The sequence below is a fragment of the Saccostrea echinata genome, unplaced genomic scaffold (genome assembly GCF_033153115.1).
Source record: "Saccostrea echinata isolate AGI-Se365-2 ecotype Australia unplaced genomic scaffold, CSIRO_AGI_Sech_v1 ptg000010l, whole genome shotgun sequence".
In the NCBI taxonomy this organism is placed as follows: Eukaryota; Metazoa; Mollusca; class Bivalvia; order Ostreida; family Ostreidae; genus Saccostrea; species Saccostrea echinata.
The window spans coordinates 4,164,603-4,188,288 of record NW_026889759.1 but is presented as its reverse complement, the minus strand read 5'-3'; the positions used below and the strand labels follow the sequence as shown (position 1 = coordinate 4,188,288).

The window sequence follows — 23,686 nt, the reverse complement described above, 5'->3', positions numbered from 1 at the left end:
GGATTAAATGTTAGGTGCTTTGTTTAGCGTTCCTCCTTCCAGTAACTATTGTTGGAGTCGATCATGCATCTTGATTCTCAGATTATTAGATGATTATCGTTTGAATTTAACAAGGGGTCAGGATTTTGTTGACCTGACAATACGAATCTGTCGGCTGGTCACACAAGATCATTTATTTGTCGGAACGTGGTGCCAAATTTTGTATCAATGCTGGGCCATAATTTCTTTGAGAAGCATGTAGATGGAACTGCCCTAAAAGACCTAAGGAGTGGTGACTATGACTTCAAGGTAACTAAATAAGTTGTCAAGTATGTTTGTTGGTGGCCCGAGATGACGTGTGAAGTTCTTGTGATATATCACCAACTGCCTCTTGTAAGTAAATATATATATTCTCGTGGTTCACAGTAAATTTATTTGGATGAGGGGAGAGAGAGAGGAGCATAACCTGGCAACCATATTTGGAATTCAAAAGTGTCTCCTTCTCTTGGACTTTAATTGTTTGTAGGAATAGGAGATTAAAAAAGTGTTGACAAATTTGTTATAGAAGTATATATACTGATAACCTTTGTTTTTTGATGTTTCTTTCACCAGAGGTGTTTATTAATTTTAAGATTTGTGTTAGTTTTCTAATCATCAAATGTACAGCAGAAAGGTTTTTTTTTTTTTTTTTTGAGTCAAAACTTTTGAGTTAGTGAAAGGATATATGAATTGACTTCTTGATGATGACTTGGTTAAAAAAATTGTATAAACTTTATCTAAGCTGTGTGCATGTCTTCTGTATTCAAAAGGATATATGGGACCCTAATTCTAAGGTCAGATGACACTTTCCTTCATGATACATAACTTTTCCCAAGAATTTGTCATTGAAGTGTCACTTCTTTAACAAGTTTCCTCACAAAAAATTGAGGTACCGTACTAGGCATTTGTGTAAGATACCAAAGGATGGTGTTTCTTATATAATCCTATTGGAAAACTCTTGAATTGTTAATACATGTATCACAATTTTTGGTGTATTTATTTTTAAGACATTTTGAAAACACTTTAGAAATCACAAGATAGTGATAATTATACAAATATTCAAGGAAGGTGTCATCAGACCTTAATTAAATTGGTAAGAAATAAAAAAAACACTCAGTATGACCTTGACCTAAAAGTTTGACCTACTCTCAAAAATGTTATTTTTCCTTATAACTTTTGATTGAGAAGAGATAGGGCTTTCCTATTTGACATGTACATTACCTGTGACAAAATGTTTCCGAGCATTCTATGATTTTTGACCCCTTGACCTTGACCCTCATGTTTGACCTAATTTCCAAAAAAAAAAAAAATACTTTGGTGATTACTTTTGAATGAAATATGATAGGGCATTCATATTTGACATAATATGTTATAAATAATGGCATCTCACCCACTAAGACACCGAAAGCGGGGGACCACAATTCTTTGAATTTGCTTACAAGTTCTGTACTTCATTAAAATGAAGGAACATTATTTTTGTACTGTCTTTCAAGAGCAAGTTTATTTTGTTGTTGATTGTATTATTAATAATAAGTAGGAATTTTTCTGGACTTCATTCAAATATTAAATTAAATGGACATTTATCAAGGGTGAGCTTTTTTTCTAAATTACCTGTGTTACTTCAAATTCCTGTTACTTATTTCCATCAATCAACTTCTGAACAGTCTGGCTCCTTCTCTAACACTGCTGGACCAATTTTGATTAAATTTCAAATTTAGCATCTTTGATTCCATATGTTATATAGTACACTATGCACAATGTAAATTTTGTCTTAATGATGATTTCAGTACATTTGCATTGTTAGAAAGTGACCCAGGATAGCAATGTTACCCATCAATCTTTTGCCAAGGGCTGTTGCTGCAATTTTCAGTGTTAGTCACTGCAAATTATTGCATGCAGATTTCTTGTGAAGGACGTAGTATTATGATTTTTACAATTTTTTTTTTTTTTTTTACTGGACATGGTTAAAATGAATCTGTTGTGTTCATCAGAATGTTTTCTATAATGTTACACTCTTGCATATGTCTCAAACTATCGTTTTGAACTTCCATTGTATATTAAAAGTTATCCAAGTTATTTTTCTTTTGAGTTCAAGTTTAGTATATTTCTGCGTACAGTTACATGGTTTTGTTTAACACTATGCTTTGAATTGGGTTTAATAGCCACCAGTGATGTAATATTTCTGATCATTGCACAAAGTGTTTCTTTGTCTGAGGGATTTATATGGTCGATAACCAAAAGTCAAATTTTATCGTATCCAATGTTCTGCCTGCTAATAAGCAACTTTAGGAATTTAATGATGGCGTTATCTTTATTGTCTACACAAACAGGTTTTTATTGGTATTTCTATGAAGTATAGAAGATAAACTTAGTGATTTACTAACTCGTTGTAGCCATTCCATTTATGCTAATTGTTTTTTGGGGGGTTTGAAAACATATTTTAAAGTAGTATCATATTAAATACCTAAACATTTTAGGTAAAAAAAACCTATGCAGTTTGCATTTTATATCAAACATTGATTACCAGTGCACAATGTGCTATCAGTTTTTCTGGGGTAAAATTGTGTAAATCGAGAAAGGAAGATTCTGTCTGTCTGCAAGGTCAACTTGCTAAGGTCATGCAACTTCATTGCTATAATAATGACAATGGTACTTAGTGAAGTAGCTTAAATGATTTATTTGATAAGATAAAAAAAACAAAATCCTAAATAATTGGTGTGCGATGCATAATTTACTAGCTTTATTATCCCACGGCATTAAAAACTCATATCACAAAATAACTTGGACTGTGGGTTGTAGTAAAGTACATGAACTATTGCAGATTGGTTAAGTAAACATGCAATATTGATCAAAAGCCAAAGTTTTATTTAATCCACAGGTCTACCACATGTTAATTATTACTTACCTATTTCAAAGTAAAGCAGATGCAGCGGATTTAAATTTCTTTAATCATATTGCACAAGTTAAAAAAAAAAGCCAACGTCAAGTTCAAATTTTTATTCTTCCTATTCAAATGGCTTTAATCAAATAGACTTTAAAGTAAAATCCAAATAGTTTACATTTGATAATCCTACCATTTAAAGGTGGGATATTTGGCTGGTGGATTTATTACAATTACTTATTGGCAGAAGTAACGAGGCTTTTGTGGGGAATTATGGGACTTTTACTAAATGTACCAAGACCATTCGATTTGTCAACACAAGGATCTAGCTAACCGGGCATTGGCAACCATGTGCCTGTGAAAATTTTTAAACTTGCAATGAAATATGATAGAAGATTATTGATCTAAGTTGATATGGGACATTTTCACTTTTGACATTTTTGTAAACTTTGGACTTAGTGGAAATGGAGGCAGTTATAACTGTTGTCTTTAAAACCCTGGTAAGTGGTAGAAAACTTTTAAAGTTTATATGTCAGTCTTAGGAACCATTGTAAATATTGTGTTTCTATCAATCTGAAAATCAATGCTTTATTTGATTTGATAACTAATTTTTTGATACATTTAACTAATTTAGGGTACATAAATATGGTAAACCTACAATTTACTAATTGTAGATCTGCAATTAATAATGTAGAGTGTATCAAGTTGCATATATAAATAAAATTAACTAAACAGGTGGTATACATGTATTACATTTAATTATTTTTTTTTTTATTTTTCAAAATTAAATTATTTGGTTTTAAAATGTAAATATTATTTTGATTAAAACTACCAGTGAGTGAATAAAATCTTGGCCTAAGTTTGCTTTATATTTTTTTCCCCCAGTATAACAGTAAAATTTAATGGAAACTTTAATGACACATTTAAAAATTCACTTTTAAATTTATTCAAGAAAGGTGCCCCAACACGATCCTTGTTTAATGCGTGCACATTCCCCCGACTTCTGTAAATGTATTTTACATTAGTCTACGAGATCACAGACCACTCCATTTGACAAATGTTTGAAATCGTCAACATTGTTTACAAAGATATATGTAGTTAAGAACCTATTCGAGATTTACTGCCAGTTGGGTGTTTGACTAAAGGTAGCTAGTGCGATCGGATCAAATCCCTCTATTTGACTCTTGTGACATGCTCTTGGAATCTCCTAGGAAATCAAAGATTTTGTCATGCAGACGTAATCCCACACCTGCTTTTAGACCCGTTTGCAATGACACTGCCATGTGCTTTCCTCTCTTCAAATGTCACTTGTGGTACTTTATCTTTATTGAATAAAACTTCAGCATGGATGATAAAGTTCAGAAAATAAAACTTTAGTATCTTTTAGAATTATGTGCTTTCTCATCTGTCCTTTCTACCTTACAGTTATATTCATTGCCTTTGACTATATGCCCTCCAAACTCTTTGAAACTCATTTCAACAAGCCATTTTAGTTTTATCTGTAAGCATAAAGATTGTGAAATTTCTATACATACTATAAATCCATCTTTAGTCCTCAAGTTCTTGGAGGATTACATTTATTACTATAGTTGATATAGAAAAAAAAAACTTACAATCATCAAAAGAGTATAATAGAGTACAAGTACAGTTGAACTTGGATATCTCAAACACTGGTATGTTGAATACAAGGAATATTTCAAAGTGAGTCTGTGGATCCAACAACACTTTGAGTCTGAATTATCTAGAACACCCAGATTTCTCTCTGTTTTTTATAGTCTCTCAGAGTTTCAGATATTATGGTTTATTTGACTATGTTTTTGAAGAAAGGCAATACATATTTTCCAAATACCCTTAAATTTGGCAATGACAGCCCAGAATAAATACTTGGAAAAGATGGTGTAAATAAAAAGTAAACAAATACAGTTAATAAATATTTTTTTTTTTTTTTATTTTATTAAAATTTTATAAGATAAAATTTAAAGAGGGAATTTCAGGTTATGAATGTTTTGTTTATAGACTATTTTAGTATTAATCACTATATATTTTTATTTCAGGAGGACTTTCTGGCTACGGATGATTTGTTTGTAGACTATTTCAATGCCTATCTGTCATTACCTGTAAGTATTTAACAAAGACAATCAAAAACTCATTCATCCCTGAAGTAGAATAAACTTCACACAATTCAGAAGAAGCACTAAGTATTTAACTTTCCTACTAAACAAAGCATTTTATGAGGTGTCAATATAACTAACAGCTTATAGTTGTAATCAGAACATTGTTAGGAAATTAAAAGGAAACCTTTAAGTCAAAATTTTAGGGTAGGACACACCTCGGTTGAGTATTTTGGGGGAAAAAAAAGATTGAACGGTAAATGGTTGGAGTATATTTTGACCAAAAAATAATTCCTTCCCAACATAAAGTGTTTTATTTCAAACACTGTGTTTATGAATTTTTGATTTTGATATTCTGAAATATGCATTGAACACTTAAAGACAAATCGTTATTCAGAGAATACATGAAAACTATTGAGAAAAAGTACCAGGTAGATGAAAATTATTTCATGGCACTGAACGTTGATTTAAAACTTGGAGGAGTGTATCAAGTACTCTGAAATGGCAAATGTATTTACCTCAATATTAAGGTGTGAAACTTGTATCCAATTATTCCAGACAGGTTAAAACTGAAAAAGGTGACAGCTAATTAGTCCTAATATAATTAATCTAGTATGTTTTTCAAAGACTAGCAATCAATGCACTCGTTATTTCTGTTAAGTAGATTTAATAGGATTATATGGTATTAAGCAATATGCCAACTTCAAATGACTAGATCTTTGAAATTCCCTTGAAAAATAATTAACGAAAAACCATACTACTAATTTGTCAAAAAGTACTCATAAATTTCATCTTGAATATGCAACATAAAATTCTCAATCTCGAAATCAATTCAGAAAATATCAGAGGGGACATATATATATGGCTATAACAACTGCTCATAAACCCCCATCCATAAATGCTTCTAAAAATCAAAGGAAATCTCAAATATAAATTCATCATGCAAAAAGACATTTATGTTTGTAAAAATATCCCTCACCCCTCTCCTTTTAACACTGGGTCAATAGATTGAATAGAGGGACAGCGAACAGTGTATTTAGCTGCCATAATTTACGGGACACCTTTGTTGAAACTTCTAAATGAATTCTATTGAACAATATTGATTTTATGCTTCAGGTTTTTAATTTTCCCAAAATTATCTTTATTAAGCATTAAGTGTAACTGTTTGCTCTTGGCAATGGAAGCTGTGATGCCAAGAAAAACTCCCGATGCAAGTTTGCCCTTTTGTGAGTTAATTGAAATAATTATGATGTTTGACAGATGTAACGAAGAACAAAATTGAGTGTTGCCATGACTGGAGACTTATAATTCGATTGTGAGGGAAATTTATTTTAACTTGAGTCTTGGTTCTTCATCCATAAATCAAGCAAAACTAATACAATGTTTTAATTTGTATTGGCAACTTAGAGAATATCACCTTTTATGGTAACTCTTTCAAGGAAATTGACTGAGGACCAAGACAAAAGACATCTCAAGCATTGGCATCAAAGAGTTTTTATCAAAAATTATAATGCAAGCCAGTACAGACTTGGACAGATTGAGTTTAGATTCCAATTCTTTGAAATTGACTATACATTGCCTCCCCTGATACCCCTCCTCCCTTCTTTTCCATCTTAGACTTACATGCATAAAACTGTTAAATGAAACAGATTAGTAAAACAAAGTACATTTTCAACATTAAATAGACATGATTCGGATGCTTTATCTGTCTTGTCAACTCTGTTGAAATTACAGTATGTTTAATTGGTTTCTTATGTTTTAAAAGACATTCCCTGCCCCTCTTTGCTTCAACAAAGACACAGGGGGATTTGAGGTGGTGACAGATGCCAAGAAAGAGTTAGCCAAACAGATCAAAGCTGCCATCCGATCTCAGAAAAGGACCCCCAAAATCTACAATGTCGTCAAACAGCACAGCTTCTCAAATATCCCCCTTATCCCCATTGAGGAACCAGACGAACCTGAAAACCTGGAGATCAACACCAGCTTCACTGTTACCGTAAGTCTGGTTCGATCTATATAATTAGCTTTAAGGTGGAAGGTTTTTATAGAGCCACCTTAATGTAAGAGGTTTAGTTTAAAGAGGTTTGCACATAATATTGCTTAGCTGTAAATCAAACTGTTTTATTTACTCAGTTAGAATTTTGCCATGATTATGTGATGGGTGTAAACAGTGGTGACTTGCCAAAGTGTATATTATGACTTACGAGTTTATGCACATATAGCGGTACATCAAATTTAAGTGACAACATAAACTTTTGTAGTGGTGTCTGATCATTGGTCTTGTTAAGATACTGATGATTCAGAACTTTGCTAGACCAAAACACAGCACTTTGGTAAATTTCAACAGAAAAGAAGAGACTTAAATGTAATAAAAGTTTTATTTGTAGTTTATTCAGTTTTACTTAATCTTTTCATGGAATTGGATAAGAGATATCAGGATGTCTCATAGTAAAATTGTTTACCTTAAACACTTTATTTGGATCTTTTGATAAGTCTGCAGCTAAGTTGTTGTCTCTGTACTTTTCAGACCCTCAACAAAGAGCAGGGGATACACTGGATTAAGGAGGAGAGACTGCCAGCCTTTCTGGAGAGTGAGTTCTACATGGAATACAGACTTGGAAAGCTCATCTCCCAGACCAAAGTCCAAGGGGACAAGGGGCAGTTTGTCCTTATGTCAGTGGACTACAAGCCAAAGACCAAGATCCGCAGGAAGAAATCAGTGGAGGAGGTGCCACAAATTGACCCAAAGGAAAAGATGACAAAGGATATGTTTGTGTGTATGGGGGACACACCAACAACAGAAGCAGAGGCTTGGTTCACTAGTGCTCAGATTACACAAAACTCAGATATGACCTTCTCTACTCTGGCCAGACCCAAGAGCGCTGAGATTGTGAGGAGGCCCAACAGTGCTAGACCAATCAGTGCCTACAGTGCATTGGAGGGCTATCATCGTTCAGAGAGTGGGGTGGGGACATCTGTGAGGAGCTCTGTCTACAGTGGCCATCATTCCAAAACTTCCATAGATAATCTAGATGATGTGTATTCTAGTAAGCTGTTTGCTGTGGATGGAAAACCTATGATACATAAACCTTCAGAATCAGTGTTTAGTGTAACAGAAGATCATTCTAAACAACAAATAAGACCTTTTAGTTCTACTGTTTATACAAGTCCCAAAATTGATCCCATAGAAGTTGATGATGAATCAGGTTTTGAAGCAACAGATAGTGATTCAACTTCTTCAAAAGACAGACAGGATGATTTCTTAGATGAAGAACCCACAGTACCTCAACAAGAACCGTCTTCTTCTCCACCAGAAGATGGCCAACAAAGCATAGTGTTCAGAAACATTGATGACATAGGAGCAGCTGTTGTAAGAGCAGTTCTAACCAAATCTATTGCTCAGCTCAGTGACAGAGAAGAAAAGGAAGTGATGCAAGACCCAGAAGTAGCAAAGAGACTTCCTGCAACACCACACAAAAATCTGACAGTGGACATGCTGGATAGAGTCACTCTTGATGAAAAGGAGGAAGAGCCTGAAGAAGAAGAGGTGCAAGAGGATGAAGAAGAACTAGAGAAGGAGAAGGAAGAAGAGAGTGATAATGATTCACTGCTGGATAGTGAGGAGGATTATGAGGAGGGTGACACATTCTTCAGAAAACACAGACACAAGACCTACTCCCTCAACAACAGGAAGGGGATAGAGCAGTTCAAGGTATTCCTAGAGGGCACTGCTGGAGAGAAGAACTGGCGACTGTGGATTGATATAGATAGACTGGTGTGGATGAACAAACAGGATAAAATAGATCCTCATGTCAAATATGTACAGACACAGCAGTAAGTCTACATAGTTTTACTTAGTTTAATGGCTTATTATCCTGGTGCAAAGGATCATGAAGTAGTCTTAGACTTAAGTCAAAATTTGTACATTGTCTCAAAGTTTTATTAATAGAAACACATAAAGTTTGAAATGTTATATAAAATTGCTTCCATTTCATGTTAAATATTCATTTTCAAGGGTCAGTTTACATAAAATATTCATTTTATAAATGACTGAAATTTTGACTAAGTCCATTAAGACTGATCCTGGGGCCTGGTATCTGATACTAATATGGTTCAATTAAGATAGGAATTGTTCCGTTTATACAAATTTAGTATAATAATGGGGTTGATTCAGTGCATGAATTTGTTATCTTGGCTTCAATATCTGTAAAGGAAAAATACATGTAGACTCTGACTTAAATTGGTTTATAATTTCTGGTTTAGCATGTTTTGTGTGTAAAAAGGGTTTGTAAAGGACATATGAAATTGGAGTTGGTGATGTAAGGACTTTAATTTCCATGTAAAATGAAGAACTCAAGGCAGTTGAACTGATGGAATCAGTGTCCCTTCCTGATATTCAAAAACAGTTGTTTTTAACTATTGATCTTGCTAAAAGCCCCCTCTGTCCATGTTCATCCGTTTGATAAATAAAGGTACCTATTGATTTTACACAAAAGTGATTTATCATGACAACTGTCTAGAACAAGGTATTCTCTGGGTTGGGGGTTCGTAACAGAAATTATAGGGATTTCAGGACAAGATTTTTCACAAATTTTTTGGGGGGTGGAATGTAGTAATTTTCTTTAATAGTAACATTAATAAAATAGCAAAGGCTAACAGGATGTTATATTTTACCTTTGATGTTGGATTTGATATTCAGCTTTCAAAACTGATATAATTTCAGGAAAAACACAACTGGCAGTCCCAGATACACTAAACTACACACTCATTTCTACATAAATATGATACTCAAGTTTACTTCATGGGCAACAGTGGGCCCCAGGCTTCAGTCCCAACCCAAATATAACAAAATGTGCATGTTTTGAAAGTTCTTTTTAAGGAGTTACCTGGTATGCTTTTTGGGTCAAAATAAAATTCATATTCCTCTTAAAAATTTATATTCAACATTTACTTTTTCTAAGGTTTAAGTTGTAAGAGTCCTTAGTAACTGGTGCTCTGTCATAACTTACTTTTGTCAATTTAAAATTTAGACCTTTAAACGTTTATACAATACGCACCGTTCCGAACACATCAAAAGGCCATACTTAAAACTTTAAGTGTGTGTTTACTTAGAGTATGACATTCTTTACAAGCGCGGAAGACAGTTACGTAGAAATTAGAAAATGAGGATTTAAAATGAAAGATCCTGTTATTATTTCAAAGCTAAAGCCAACACAATTTATCATACAGTGTGACATTTGCTATTCTCCATCGTAATGTTGTCCATTAATGTGAAGTTGTAATCAAGAGCTGGTAATTAGACTATATTGATAGATTTTTAATAAATGATTTTTTGATCATTTTAGTTCTAGATGGAATTGTCACTTGTATATGAATATTGATTATTTGAAATATGTAACCGGATAATGGGGTTGTGAATTTATATTTTAAATTGATTGTCCCTTCCCTAATAGAGTTTCATTGTAAAAGAATTGTATTTCTATCTTTAATACATGAACATAGCTGTAAAATAGGATTATTTTCATGTATATATTAATGATCATATGAAACCCTGCATAGAAAATGTAAAGAAGAGTAGGCAAAGTAATAAAACTGGTGTCTGATTTTAACAGGTTCCTGTCCTATATACGAGAGCAATATCATAAGCAAGGTGCCCCATATGAACTTTCCTTTGAACAGAAGCAAGAACTAGGACTTGTTGAGCCATCTTCATGGACTTTGGAAAAGCTTGGCAAGATACAAAACAAAATAGCAGAGCCCCTTGTCTTATACTGGTATGTGTTTATCCTCACTTGATCTACAGTCAAACCTTGATAATCCAGACTCTTGTGTCCCTTGTAAAATACAGTCAAACCTTGTTATCTCAAACTCGATGGGACTGAGAAAAAAACTTCGAGATATCCGAGGATTCGAGATATCGAGGGTATAAAATACTTTAAAAATAAGTGGTTGGGACTTTCAAATCATTTCGACATATCCATGGTATTCGAGATGGTATCAGTGTTTGAGATACCTAAGTTCAACTGTAAACGGAATAATGAGATGTGTGAATTATTGAAATGTACTAATTATCATTGGTAGGTATAATTGTAAATTCTGTCTCCCAAAAATTTCGAATGGAAGGTAAAGCATCTGGATTAGGAGGTTTGACTGTAAATCAGAAAATTTTTTAAAATCATATTGAGTAAGAAGATTGCTTCACTCTTGAAGTGCACATGTTGCAAGATATCATGTTGATAAATACTTGATTAGTATTAAAGTTTTTTAAAATATTTCAGGGCTCCAAGATTTTTATTAAAACAAGTGCAGTACAAGAAACCAGAAGAAAACTACCTCTACCAGAACCTGAAGCAAGTGAAAGCTCAAGACACCAGTGTAAACCCTAGCCCTCACACTGCCACACTACTGCCCCTCCGACCAAAGTCATGTATGCCCCGGATACAGCAGTCAGTCAACTTACATGTATGTATTGTGTGTCTCTAAAAAAAACTATACATTGCTTAAAATTTAAGAATAAAGATAAGAGATCTTTAATTTTTTGAAAATTTATTTAGCTCACCAGAGCCTCTGACTAAACTTTTCTGATTTAAAATTTGTTCATCCCCTATCTGTCATCTGTTATCATTAACTTTTTAGCTCACCTGGGCTGAAAACTCAAGTGAGCTTTTCTGATCACATTTTGTCTGTAGTCCGTCTGTCTGTCCGTGTGTCTAAACTTTTCACATTTTCGACTTCTTCTCCAGAACCACTGGGCCAATTTCAACCAAACTTGCCACAAAGCATCCTTGGGTGAAGGGGATTCAAGTGAATCAATGAAGGGTCATGCCCTTTTTCAAGGGGAGATAATAAAGAATTAGTGAAAAATTAATAGCATCTTTTAAAAATCTTCTTCTCAAGAACCACAGGGCCAGGAAAGATGAAAGTCATGTGGAAGCATCCTCAGGTAGTCTAGATTCAAGTTTGTTCAGATCATGACCCCGTGGGGTAGGGCAGGGCCACAATGGAGGATCAAAGTTTTACATAGAAATATATAGGAAAAAACCTTTAAAAATCTTCTTCTCAAGAACCACAAAGCCATGATGAGTTATATTTATATGGAAGCATCTTCAGGTAGTGTAGATTCAAGTTTGTTCAAATCATGACCCCCGGGGGTAGGGCGGGGCCACAATGGAGGATCAAAGTTTTACATAGAAATATATAGGAAAATCTTTAAAAATCTTCTTCTTAAGAACAGTAAAGCCATGATGAGTCATATTTATATGGAAGTACCCTCAGGTAGTGTAGATTCAAGTTTGTTCAATTCATGACCCCTGGGGGTACGGCGGGTCCACAATGGACTATCAAAGTTTTGCATAGAAATATATAGGAAAAATCTTTAAAAATCTTCTTCTCAGGAACAACAAATCCATAAATGGTCATATTAATAGGGAAGCATCTTCAGGTAGTGTAGATTCAAATTTATTCAAATCATGACCCCTGGGGGTAGGGTTGGGGCCACAATGGAGGATCAGTTTTACATAGAAATATATAGGAAAAATCTTAAAAATCTTCTTCTCAGGAACAGTAAAGCCCTGATTGATCATATTTATGTGGAAGCATTCTCAGGTAGTGTAGATTCTATTTTGTTCAAATCATGACCCCCGGGGGTAGGGCAGGGCCACAATGGAGGATCAAAGTCTTAAATAGAAATATATAGGAAAATATCTTCTTCTGAAGAACTGCAAAGCCATGATTAGTCATTTAGTCATTTTGATATGGAAGCATCCTCAGGTAGTGTAGATTCAAGTTTGTTAAAATGATGACCCTTGGGGATAGGGTGGGGCCAAAATGGTGGATCGATAAGAACTATATGCGGTATATGCATATTTTTGCCCCCTCCAAAAGTCGTATTTTGAGAAATTTTTGAAATGTGCTGAATTTTATATATTGTATGAGAAATCTAAATGAACAAAAAATATTATAGTTTCAAAGTAGGTTATTGGCAATTTTTGTTTCTATGACGTCACAAACTATTCGGATTTAATGTTATTTTTCAGAAAGAGGGAAAAAATGGACAAAATTTGTTCAATTTTTACTATAAAATTTATAGAGCGCAGGCCTGCTCCAGAACAATATTTACATATTTCATTGATATTATCATTCTACACATTATATTAAAATATTGAGTTGGAGCAGGCCTGCGCTCAGTGACTTTTACTCAAAATATCGATGTAATATACACCTTTTCTGTGTATATCATGAAAATTTTGAATTTACGTCATTTTCCTGACGTCATATCTAACATATGGCATCAAGGCTTATGAAAATATTCAGTGCTTTGAAGTCTGCAGATATCCTCCTGTTTTATAACATAAATACAGATTTCTCTGTCAAAGTTTGATTTTGGGGGGCAAATATTGGTCATTACCGAATATAGTCCTTTTACATTGGAACATATAGGAAAATACCTTCTTCTGAAGAACTGAAAATTATGTTTAGTCATTTTGATATGGAAGCATCCTCAGAAAGTGTAAATTCAATTTTGTTCAAATGATGACCTCCGGGGGGTAGGGTGGGGCCTAAAGGGGGATCAAAAGTTTTACATAAGAACATATAGAAAAATATTTCTTCTCAAGTACAGAAAAGCTATGTTTAGTCATATTGATATGGAAGCATCCTCAGATAGTGTAGATTCAAGTTTGTTTAAATGATGACCCCTTGGATAGGGAGAAGCCACAATGGGGGATCAGATTTTTTCAAAGGAATATATGGGACATTTTTTTTAAAATCTTCTCAAGTACAACAAAGCCATTTGTTATATTGACATGGAAGCATCATCAGGTGGTTTAAAATTCAACACCCCCCGTAATCTCAACACTGAACTAATTTGTGCTTTTGCCTAGCCAATGTGCTCAGGTGAGCGATGTGGCCCATGGGCCTCTTGTTCTTGAACTTTAACATTTTCAACAACATTAAAAGATGTATAAGGTTCTAACATAGATTTATAACATTTTATCAATGCATGTTTACAGTCGTCAGTATATATGCCTTAAGAATTAGTCTGAGATGGAATTTGTCAACAACAGCAGTTACCTATTTCCTTTTTTTCGTTTAATGTTCATCTAAAATAATAATTCAGAAATCAGCTACAAGATTGATTTTGTAACTTTTTGTTTTTTTAAGCCCCCAGCAGTCAGACCCCCAGCACTGCCAGAAACATCCCCTCCTGTTGGGATGAAGAGGGTCTATGCTCCTTCAGCCCTCCGTCCTCACTCCTCAAACTTCAAAACTAGACAGGAGGAAAGGAGGAAAAAGATGTTGTCCTCGCAGTTCTCTGTAGATAAGTCAACTAAACCTCGCATCAGGAGTGCTCCAAGGTAGCTTTTATCATCTATCTTCTTAAATATCATAGTTTAAAATATTTATTGTATAAAGTTTTGACTTTGATCTTGGGTTCTTTTTAATTTTGGTTTGATTTTTCAATGAAAATGGTGAAATTAAACAGCAGCAAAAATTAGGATGAATAGTTTTTCTTCATATATTTTATATTAAAAAAAAAAGACAAATTGCATATTTTAACATGATTCCTTAATAAAAGATGCTCACTAATTATTATGTTTATGTAATGTTAGTTCTTGATTTGTAGATAGTATTTTAAATACTTTTCAGTTTGTCCCATAGTCGCACCTCCTCTGGAGCCTCAGTGCATCGTTCCTCTGCCAGACCCTCCTCCTCAGTGAAGACTCCAGTTGGATCAGAGAAACTTGACTCAGAAGTGAGATCTCGCCCCTCCTCAGCAGGGTCTGATCGTGAGTCTGTGTCCAGCTCCATCAGTTCAGTGTTCCCAGGAGGAAGAAGAATGGATGCTCTCCTGAAGGCTCTCTATCATGAACGACAGGCCGGAGGGTTCTTCCAGAAATATATTGAGAGGAGTGGTAACAAAGTGTGTGGTTATTGTATTTTCTCCCTATTTATATAGAGCATTCAATACCTAGTTATTTTTTAATTCCTGAATTTATTCATCTTATTTATTTTCATGTTCTTAGATGTGGGTGAACTGTTTAAATTTCTGGACTGATGTTCAAGAGTACCACACACTCTTTTATGCTGAAGTCATAGATCCATACATTGTACAGAAGAAAGCCAAGGTATGCCATATCAAAATTGTATGCCTTTATTGTATGTGAATTATTTGAAGTTTGAATTAAAAATTAGATAAAATTTAATAAATATTTTCCTATTTGTTAATTTTCAGGTGATCTACTCCCGGTACATTGTGATAGGAGGAGATTGTAATATTGGCTGTAGCCATGAGATCAGATGTAAGGTATATAGAACCCTGCAGCCACCCTTTGAGGACCTATTTGATGAGGCGGAGGAATATTCCCTGTCTGTTCTGTTTGTTGCCTGGAGTCAAATGATAAATGTAGACATGAAAACTTACGGAAAGGTATACATCTCTGTTTAAACATAGTTTATTTTTTGAATGAGTCCATTCATTGTTGGTAGAATTCAAAAAAAAAAAATAAAAGAGAAAAATATTACTAAATGGTTTCATAAATTTCAGGTTGAATTAATAGAAGTCAAGAAACATTTGGAGACAAGGTCAAAATATGTCTTAAATTTACAGAGAAAAGGACTTATAAAGCAGGTAGGACATTTAAAGGGGAATAACTCTTGCTGAGACAAAAATATTAAAACAACCAAGTGTTGATGTACAATAGGAGATCTGCCAATTTCATAATTCAGATACTGAAATTGATACCCTATTTAGATTATTGATCAATATAAGTTTATTCTAGTGGTATATTAGATATATAAGGTCTAATATGTCCAAAAATAATTCATATCAGATGGTTACTTCAAATTAATGCCAGTGACAAATTTGTTGAGAGTTCGAAAACATTGACAATGGTCAAGTTTGAAGTGTTTTTTGTGAATAATGGTGGTTTGTATAACTGGAATCTTTTCTTACAGCGAGTATTGACTCCCGAAGATCCTATGGAAGGTTATGAGGATCCTGTGTATGATGAGACCCTTCTAGAGAAAATTCCAGAGGAGTTCCGAGATTTCACTTTGGAGAAATTGGTGCACAATAGGATAGAAGTAGAAAACTTTAAGTTATTTTTAGCAGAAAATTATGCTAGTATGGATTTATTATGCTGGATGGATATAGAACACTTCAGGCGAATGCCTCAAGTTGATGAAAAGAAAAGAGATGAGAAAGCAAAAGAAATCAAAACCAAATATCTAAACAAGAAATACTTCTTTGGACCTAACAGTCCTGCAGGAAAAGAAGGCCAAGATAAGGTGATTCTTTTATGCTTTTAATCCCTTGTCTTTTAACAGCCTAAAAAGGAACATAATTTTGAGAGTCAATAATTTAGCTTTAGCAGAAAATGAAATATAATGGGAGAATCTATGAAGGATACAAAGATTGCGAAAGTTTCCTTATGAATTTATCACTATCATTAGATAAGAGAATCTGTGAGAACCTGGAATGTGCATATAAAAACTTTCACAAATTCATCTTAAGTGGTACTTTCCTAAAGTAACTTTTATTCCTGTTCTGTTAAGGTGATGGCTGCTGGTGGTGGGTATGGTAAACTTCTAGAGGACCGTCCACCCAATGCTGTTATCCTGGAGGCCCAGAAATATGTCAGGGATAGGCTGGAGAAGAAGTGGCTCCCTCTATTCCTGGCCACACCCGAGTTTGCAGAGCGTCAGAAACCCAAGGCTGGCATGGATGATGTAGTGGATGATGTTTTGGTTCAGAAAAAGAAGAAATCTCAGTCTGTGATGAAGGTTTGTGGCTTATTTAGTATTAAACGAAGCTGAAATTAAGATGCTCTGCTATTCCGTGCATTTAAATATCATAATTATCGTAACCTTTCCTAAAAATAATTTCCTCGTCTTTTAAATTTCTTTTGGCTCTTTCTTTTCGCTTTTTCAGAAAAATTGTTAAAAATGTTGAAGTGGTCGCCAATTTGGCAACTTATGGAAAATTTTTAGGCACCAATCAAAACTTTTAGGCACCATGGCGACTTATTAGTTGCCATTTAGAGCATCATATAAAAACTCAGTCTTGACTTTTCAGTTGTTGGACACGAAGTGGCAGTCATCTGCAAAGGATGTGATTCTCTTCCGAAAATGTCTGCTAAATCCGGTAACAGCCTTACAGTTCCGTCGCTATGTATCAGTCAAGGACATCTCCAACAAAGAAGACAAACTGGAGAACGATGTTCTTTTCTGGCTGGAGGTCCAGCGCTTCAAGGTCAGTATTGTCCTTGGAAGGACAAAACAGAACCAGGGTAAAATTTAAAAGATCTGAAAGGAAAAAATATTGTATTCAAAAATTACATTAGCAGAGATTTAATTATGAAAAATTCAGTTCACCAAATACAGCTTGCATATTGGTTCAGCCCTGTTGAAATTGATGAAAAATAGATTTGTATTTGTAAATAATGAATGGTAGTTTGTTTTTATAGTACAAGAAATAAATGCTTATTTTTAGCTAAGTAATGATAGTTGTTTTTAATAGGATCTATATCACGTTCACTGTGATGATGCAGTGATCCTAGCGAAGGTGAATTCCATCATCGGTTGTTTCATTGAGTCGACCATTCCACCAAGTCTTCAGATTGATATCCCAGCAGACCTTGCTGAGCGTATCGCAGAACGAAAATATGAAAGGAGTCCATACATTTTTAGGGAAGCTCAGGTACTTTTTGATCAAAGTATGAATCACTTTGACATATCCCTGGTGTCTGATATACCATGTATCAAAAGTGTCTTTTTCTCGGAATATTTAAACAATATTATAAGGTATAATCTGCAGAATGTTAAATTTGCCAAAGTATTTTGTACTGTGAATGAAAGAAAATCAATGACACAAAGCATAGGGTTTGAGAGGGAAAAGAATTTATTTCAAATGTAGAAAATAATATATAAGCTGTAGGAAATAATTTTAATGAATGGGATTATAATAAAAGATATACATTGTTTGATTTGTAGCTGATTGTCTTCCGATACCTGTACCAACACTGGAACGATTTCATCAACTTTAGGAGTAATCTTGCTGATGAGAAAGTCTTACCCACCATAGAAAGACGAAGGAGACATGCTAAAATCAAGGAAAGACATCGACAGAAAGAAATGGAGGAGAAAGCTCAGAAGGTAAGACTCGGGGGGCTTGTTGTCCCGACCATTAAAAGACAGAATTAAACATTGACAAAAGTAGTATTATCATTAATGCTTAGAAAATTCTGTTAAATATTTTCGAATACAATGTAATTGTATTAACTACAAAATAAGAAGAGGAAGAAAAATTTTAAGTTTGAAAATGAAAAAAGAAAAATTTGTATTCTATTGAATCCTTTTCTTGCAGCCCTGATATGTTGTAACATTTTTTTTTTTGGTTTTTTGTATTGTGCAATATAGGATAAAGAAAACAAATTGGTAAATTGGATGAATAACTTTTAAATAATATCTCTCTTTCTTTACATTCATCTTACATTGATCAACACCTTTAATATTTTCAATATTGAGGGATTATTTCTAAAACATTTAGTGTGCACTTCAACATAATGGCATCCCAAAGTTATCACCAACAACACAGTTAGCGAGTGTTTACAATGATTAAAATTACGATTTCTTTGTCAGGCACATAGCACTTCTTTCAAACGCACATTATTTTTAATTTTTTTTTTGAAGAATTAAGACTTAATTGATTTCCATCTCAGAGCTATACAGGTATATGAAGATAATTGTAAGAAATGTTGAATTGATACCAGGCAATCCTATATTTTTGTTTCAGTTAATAATTATACATGATGCACACAAAAAATGGTACACACCATTTAGTCGTAAATATGTAAGTGAATGATGCATGATATTAAAATATTATGCAGTACATATATATTTAATGCAGTGGCTTATGAAAATTGAATGGCTTCAATAAAACATAACAAATATTATGCTACATGTCATGATCCTGTTTGATATTTAGATTGAGCGGGAACTAATAGATCATGTTTGTATGAAGCTTTGAGTTAATGGATTAAATTATAAAGAGCTGCATGTTACATAATTACAAAATACAAATGTACCTCTCAAACTGGTGAATCCCTTTTTGAAGAAGTCTGGCAATTATATCTAATGGTTTACATTTCTTTGACAGCGCTTGAGCATTTAAACTTGAACTTAACATTTTAAAGGTTCTGCATTTATAGTTATGACAGCATAGAAATTCCTGCCAGAGCCCCAATGAATGCATGCCTTCTCATTCCCACCCTGCATCAGATAGTCTATAGAATGGCCTTGCACTGTGGCCCACTTGCAGTCTTGTTCTCAAAAAACTGTATCAAAGTTTGTTATCTTTGTCTTTACATTGGGCCTGGAAATCTGCCACAAACCAAAGTTTATAAACATTTGAGATCTATGGTGTTGCACACATTCATTGTGTATACACTGTTATTATAGGGAAGTGCATTAAACTCTCTGACCTCATCAACTACATCTTTGAAAACCACACACAAAATTTTGCCCCTCCTTCCTGACAATGTAAGCAGGGGGCGGCATTCTGCGAGTCCCTCCACCCACAAACGCAAGACGACAGTAAATAGGACAAGGCTATGATCCCCGAGTGTGGAGATGAAGGCTCATTATGACACTAAGTCTGGATTGTCCCCTCGCACAGGGGGGAGGGTGGCACAGAGACTCATCAAACTTTTGGGACTGGTACAGAAGTCTGTTTGTGGGGATAGGAGGTGGTATGGACTGGGTGAATTTATAGCAGGCACTGGTTGTAAATGTGTTGTGTTAATCTGGGTTATCTTTACATGGTTATGGTGTGGAATTATATTAATTTGTGGTGTGGAATTAATAACACTGGTGGGGAAATGTAAGCATTTGGAAAAAGTTGGTTAGTATAGACGACTTTCTCATTCTTAAGAGTTATCTCTGTCAGAACAACGATCATTTTTCTCATTATATCCTTTATAAATTGCCTGTAAATGTTTTCGAAAAATTTTGTATCGTTTCTGTATTGATATAGTATGGGGCATCAAAGAAAACAAACAAACATATATATACAGATTTAATTTGTAAGACACTGCCCCATAAAGTTTGTAATATTATAGAGAAGCAACAATGGGTTATATGCTTGTTAACCTCACATTAACCCCACAATGGGAAATATCTATTGTAAATGTGATGAAAGTCGTCTGTTGATGAATTCTGAAATACCTGTGAGAATCTATATATTTATGAAAAATATTATTCATAATAATATTTACAAACTCTTAAGATAATTTTTATTTATTTATACATGGATTTAAAAAAAATTTTGGTGTTATTAAACAAAATATTCCTGATTTTATAAAGGAGGCAGAAAGGAGGGCAGCGGAGGGCCTACCTCCTCTTGGAGATGAGGATGAAGATGACCCGTTTCACGACCCCTTTGCCATGCATCGGACTGAGGAAGATGAAGAGGAGGGGGGACATGGTGACACGAAGGACAAGATTTCCTGGTCTTATTCCAGTTATATGGCTGCCTTACACAAAGAGGACATCCTCAATAACACAGACGAAAGCACGTTTAGTTCCCTTATGTCTGATACAAGTAAGTGATTTGTGCCACAAAGTTCTCATATGAAATACCTATTCTGAAAACGTCAATTTTTATCTGTCTGGTACTGTATCAAAAGGAATCGTCTTAACCAGATAGAGAAATTTTTGGTCTGTCACTTCGCAAGTAAATGTTACAGTTGTTTTAGAAAAATATATAGTGAAGCATGCTTATAGCAAAGTACCAGGGACGAATAATTTTGATTCTTTATAAATATAATTCGATCGTTATATCCATTAAGTTTATAATAGTTTATACATGTAAAACATTACGGGAATAGAAATTAAGTTGCTGTAAGCATGAATTCATTATAAGTGTGATTGCTGTAACTATGTTTTACTGTGTCCTCTTTTACCATTATATCTTTCTGAAAACAAGTCCTGGACTAATGTCTACTTTTAATTTAACTCTGTGTATACGAAAAATACATTATATTAATTAGAAACTCCAAATTCCTGTATTAAATGTTGTGCTTTGACATTGTAGCATCAGTCCATGGCAGTGAGTCAGCTGAGAAGGAGTCTAATGCTGTGACAGTACAATCCTCCTCTACTGTTACAAAGAAAGAAATGAAGACTGAACAAACTCAAACAGACAAAAGGTACAATTCTTATTGGGGTCGCTCCAAAAATTTCTACCAAATTTGTCTTATTAAACTCCTTGGCACTTTAGAAATTTAGAAGGGGGGGGGGGGGGGGGGGCTCTTATTAGGTATGTTTGTTATAAAACTTGCTTTGTGTTACTAAACGTGTAACATATTAAACCAAATAGAAACGGTTCATCTAAGGTCACATAAGCATTGGCAAAAAAAAATTTCCCCTTGATCATCCTTGGTATCTCATGGTTCTCTCGTAGAATTCCCTTGAGTAGAGGTTGTGCAGTGACATTTAACCTGTTCATTTCCAGACTTTAACTTCTTTTCATTATGTCCATTCTATGTTGCACTTGACACCCATGGTAAATTTGTAACAAATATTTTGAAACATCCTGTAAGAATTTCATTAAAAAAGAGTATTAAAAAAATGTTGCATATCTAAAATTAAGATTCAAATTTCAGGAAACATGGAAAAGTTGGATTTGCAGAGGAGCCCTCTAAACCTGAAACTCCAATTAAAGGTAAACATAAATGTGTTGTCAATAAATTTCAAGAAGCCACCTGAGAAATCAAATACTTCAGGAGATTCATGCAGTAGTTGAAAGCATTTATTTCTTAATTAATGAAAAAAGAATTTCAACTATACAAGTACTTTGTTTGATAGTTTGCATGATATTTTCAATTAAATTAGGTTTAAACTAAGATAATTTTCTGTTCTGTTGCCTACCTTTATCTATAAAACAATATATTTTAGACATTTTTAAAGAATACCATTGTTGATAATAATTGTGTATGTGATGATGATGGCGATGATGACCTTACAGGTGCTCTAAAGAAAAAGGGAAAGGAGAGTCCAACATTCAAGGGACCAGTGGGTTTCTCCAAAATGATGCCATTAGAGGAAGAAGGAGAAGAGGAACCAATCAAATCTCAGCAAAAGCGGGTCAAGGTCAAAGCAGAATCATTATTGTCTGTTAAAGAATGAATGAAAGGCTTAGAATTTAGAACCTTGTGAACTACAACAAAATGATGAGTGAATGTTGTCCATTGGCAGGACAATTTTACAGCCATTTTATTTCCAATGGAATGTAGTAAAAAACAGTCATGTTTACTCTTGATGAAAATTACACCTTAGTTTGTAAATCTACAAATAAATGAAAATCTTACAGCTCCTATGTACTTGTACAGTAGTTGCCTTAAATGTAAACACTCAGTAGGAATGCACATCAATATGAAAGACATGTCTGGGAGTATATTAAATACAATTGACTTTTTTATTTTGAATGTGTTAATTTTGTCTCGCACAAAAATTGTGTACAGTTTGACCTTTTTTTGATCATCTGAATCAATAGAATAAGCCTTATACAAAGAATATGAGGAGCAGTGGATTATTTTGTATGATAAATACTTGTCATATCAGTAATCATTATTATTTATTATATGGTTTATTATTTATATGATACATGACATTAATTTTAACATGAATTTTATTGTGTATTGTATTACAAGTCAAACTTGTGGGGATCAAATATTTTGAATTAATTAATGATGGCTGTGCTTATGATGATCAATATTTGAATGATAAGCCAACCATCATAGATTTTTACCTGTTTGTGCACAAATTGTTTATCACTTTAGAGCATAATAATAATCTAGGTGATGTTTTGTCTTCGTCCAAGCCCAGTCTGTGATATCAAAAATTTTTGTCTATATTTTTTGGTTTAATTATTATAAATTTTGCTAGTTTTGCATTTGTTCAGGTATCTCTAATAAAATAATTGTAGAAGAAACTTGACATACATAGTTATATTTATCATTATATGTGATAACGGAGTTCAGGAGATTTTTTTTTTTCATTGAGACTTGGTTGTTTGATAAAATTGATGAGGTCAGTGTAAAGTGTTCACCCTCTTGAGAAAAACTGCATTTACACATCAAAATTACATGTCATCACTGAAATGAAATCTTAAGTATCCAAACTTTATTCAAAGTATGAAAACTTATGTTACACTTGTAAAGTTTCATGAATGGAGACTCTTTAAGAGAGCATTTAAAATTCTAAAATAACACCAGTAACGTAACTTGAGATATGGAAGAAACTCGAAAGACCAGATTAAGATAATAAAATCTGGAAGTCTGTTGGCATGAAATGTCCGACCATAAGATTAATTGTCCAGCTCTTTATTTTTGAAAATGCAGTAGACTAGACCTTTTGATAAGTTCAAGGTCACAGAGCACTTAATTTACGAGTATAGGTCAATGCCATTGGATAAAGTTCAGAGTGCTTCATTGCAGTAAATGGAGGGGGCTAATCTTCATTAGGGAAATCTTGTACTATCCTTGGCCTTGCTAGTTCGCCATAGTGGTAATGAGATTGCATGTTTCCAGTGAAATACAGAATTCAATATCTGTCTGGAATCATTGATCATGGCAACTAGAATTAAAAACTTAATGGATGATTGTCTGGCATTTTG

The 23,686-nt window shown here is 33.8% G+C and overlaps 1 protein-coding gene across 4 annotated transcripts; it reads left to right on the top strand.

The window, feature by feature from the left end:
* Nucleotides 1-3,047: 3,047 nt before the first annotated feature.
* LOC133184195 (regulator of G-protein signaling 22-like) lies at nt 3,048-23,002 on the top strand. Of its 4 annotated transcripts, XM_061319123.1 has the most exons (21): nt 3,051-3,399; nt 4,954-5,016; nt 6,776-7,006; nt 7,538-8,844; nt 10,623-10,784; nt 11,289-11,472; nt 14,173-14,366; nt 14,659-14,932; nt 15,036-15,137; nt 15,245-15,439; nt 15,557-15,640; nt 15,967-16,299; nt 16,567-16,794; nt 17,087-17,263; nt 17,531-17,710; nt 18,004-18,165; nt 18,806-18,862; nt 20,374-20,611; nt 21,104-21,218; nt 21,675-21,733; nt 22,037-23,002. In XM_061319123.1, the coding sequence occupies exons 1-21, from the start codon at nt 3,364-3,366 to the stop codon at nt 22,195-22,197; spliced, it is 4,542 nt and encodes a 1,513-aa protein (XP_061175107.1). In that variant the 5' UTR covers nt 3,051-3,363; the 3' UTR covers nt 22,198-23,002. The 4 variants fall into 4 exon arrangements, with proteins under 4 accessions (XP_061175109.1, XP_061175110.1, XP_061175107.1 ...); XM_061319124.1 differs by lacking the exon at nt 18,806-18,862; XM_061319125.1 differs by lacking the exons at nt 20,374-20,611; nt 21,104-21,218; nt 21,675-21,733; nt 22,037-23,002 and adding an exon at nt 19,471-20,007 and having other exon boundaries at nt 3,048-3,399.
* The last annotated feature ends 684 nt before the right edge of the window (nt 23,003-23,686 follow it).

Bases quoted from the DNA above. Each gene is read 5' to 3' on its own strand.
- LOC133184195 (XM_061319123.1), top strand. From the start codon at position 3,364: ATGGAGGCAGTTATAACTGTTGTCTTTAAAACCCTG. The intron at 7,007-7,537 runs GTAAGTCTGGTT...TGTACTTTTCAG, and splicing joins ACACCAGCTTCACTGTTACC to ACCCTCAACAAAGAGCAGGG. The intron at 18,166-18,805 runs GTAAGACTCGGG...TTTTTGTTTCAG, and splicing joins TGGAGGAGAAAGCTCAGAAG to TTAATAATTATACATGATGC.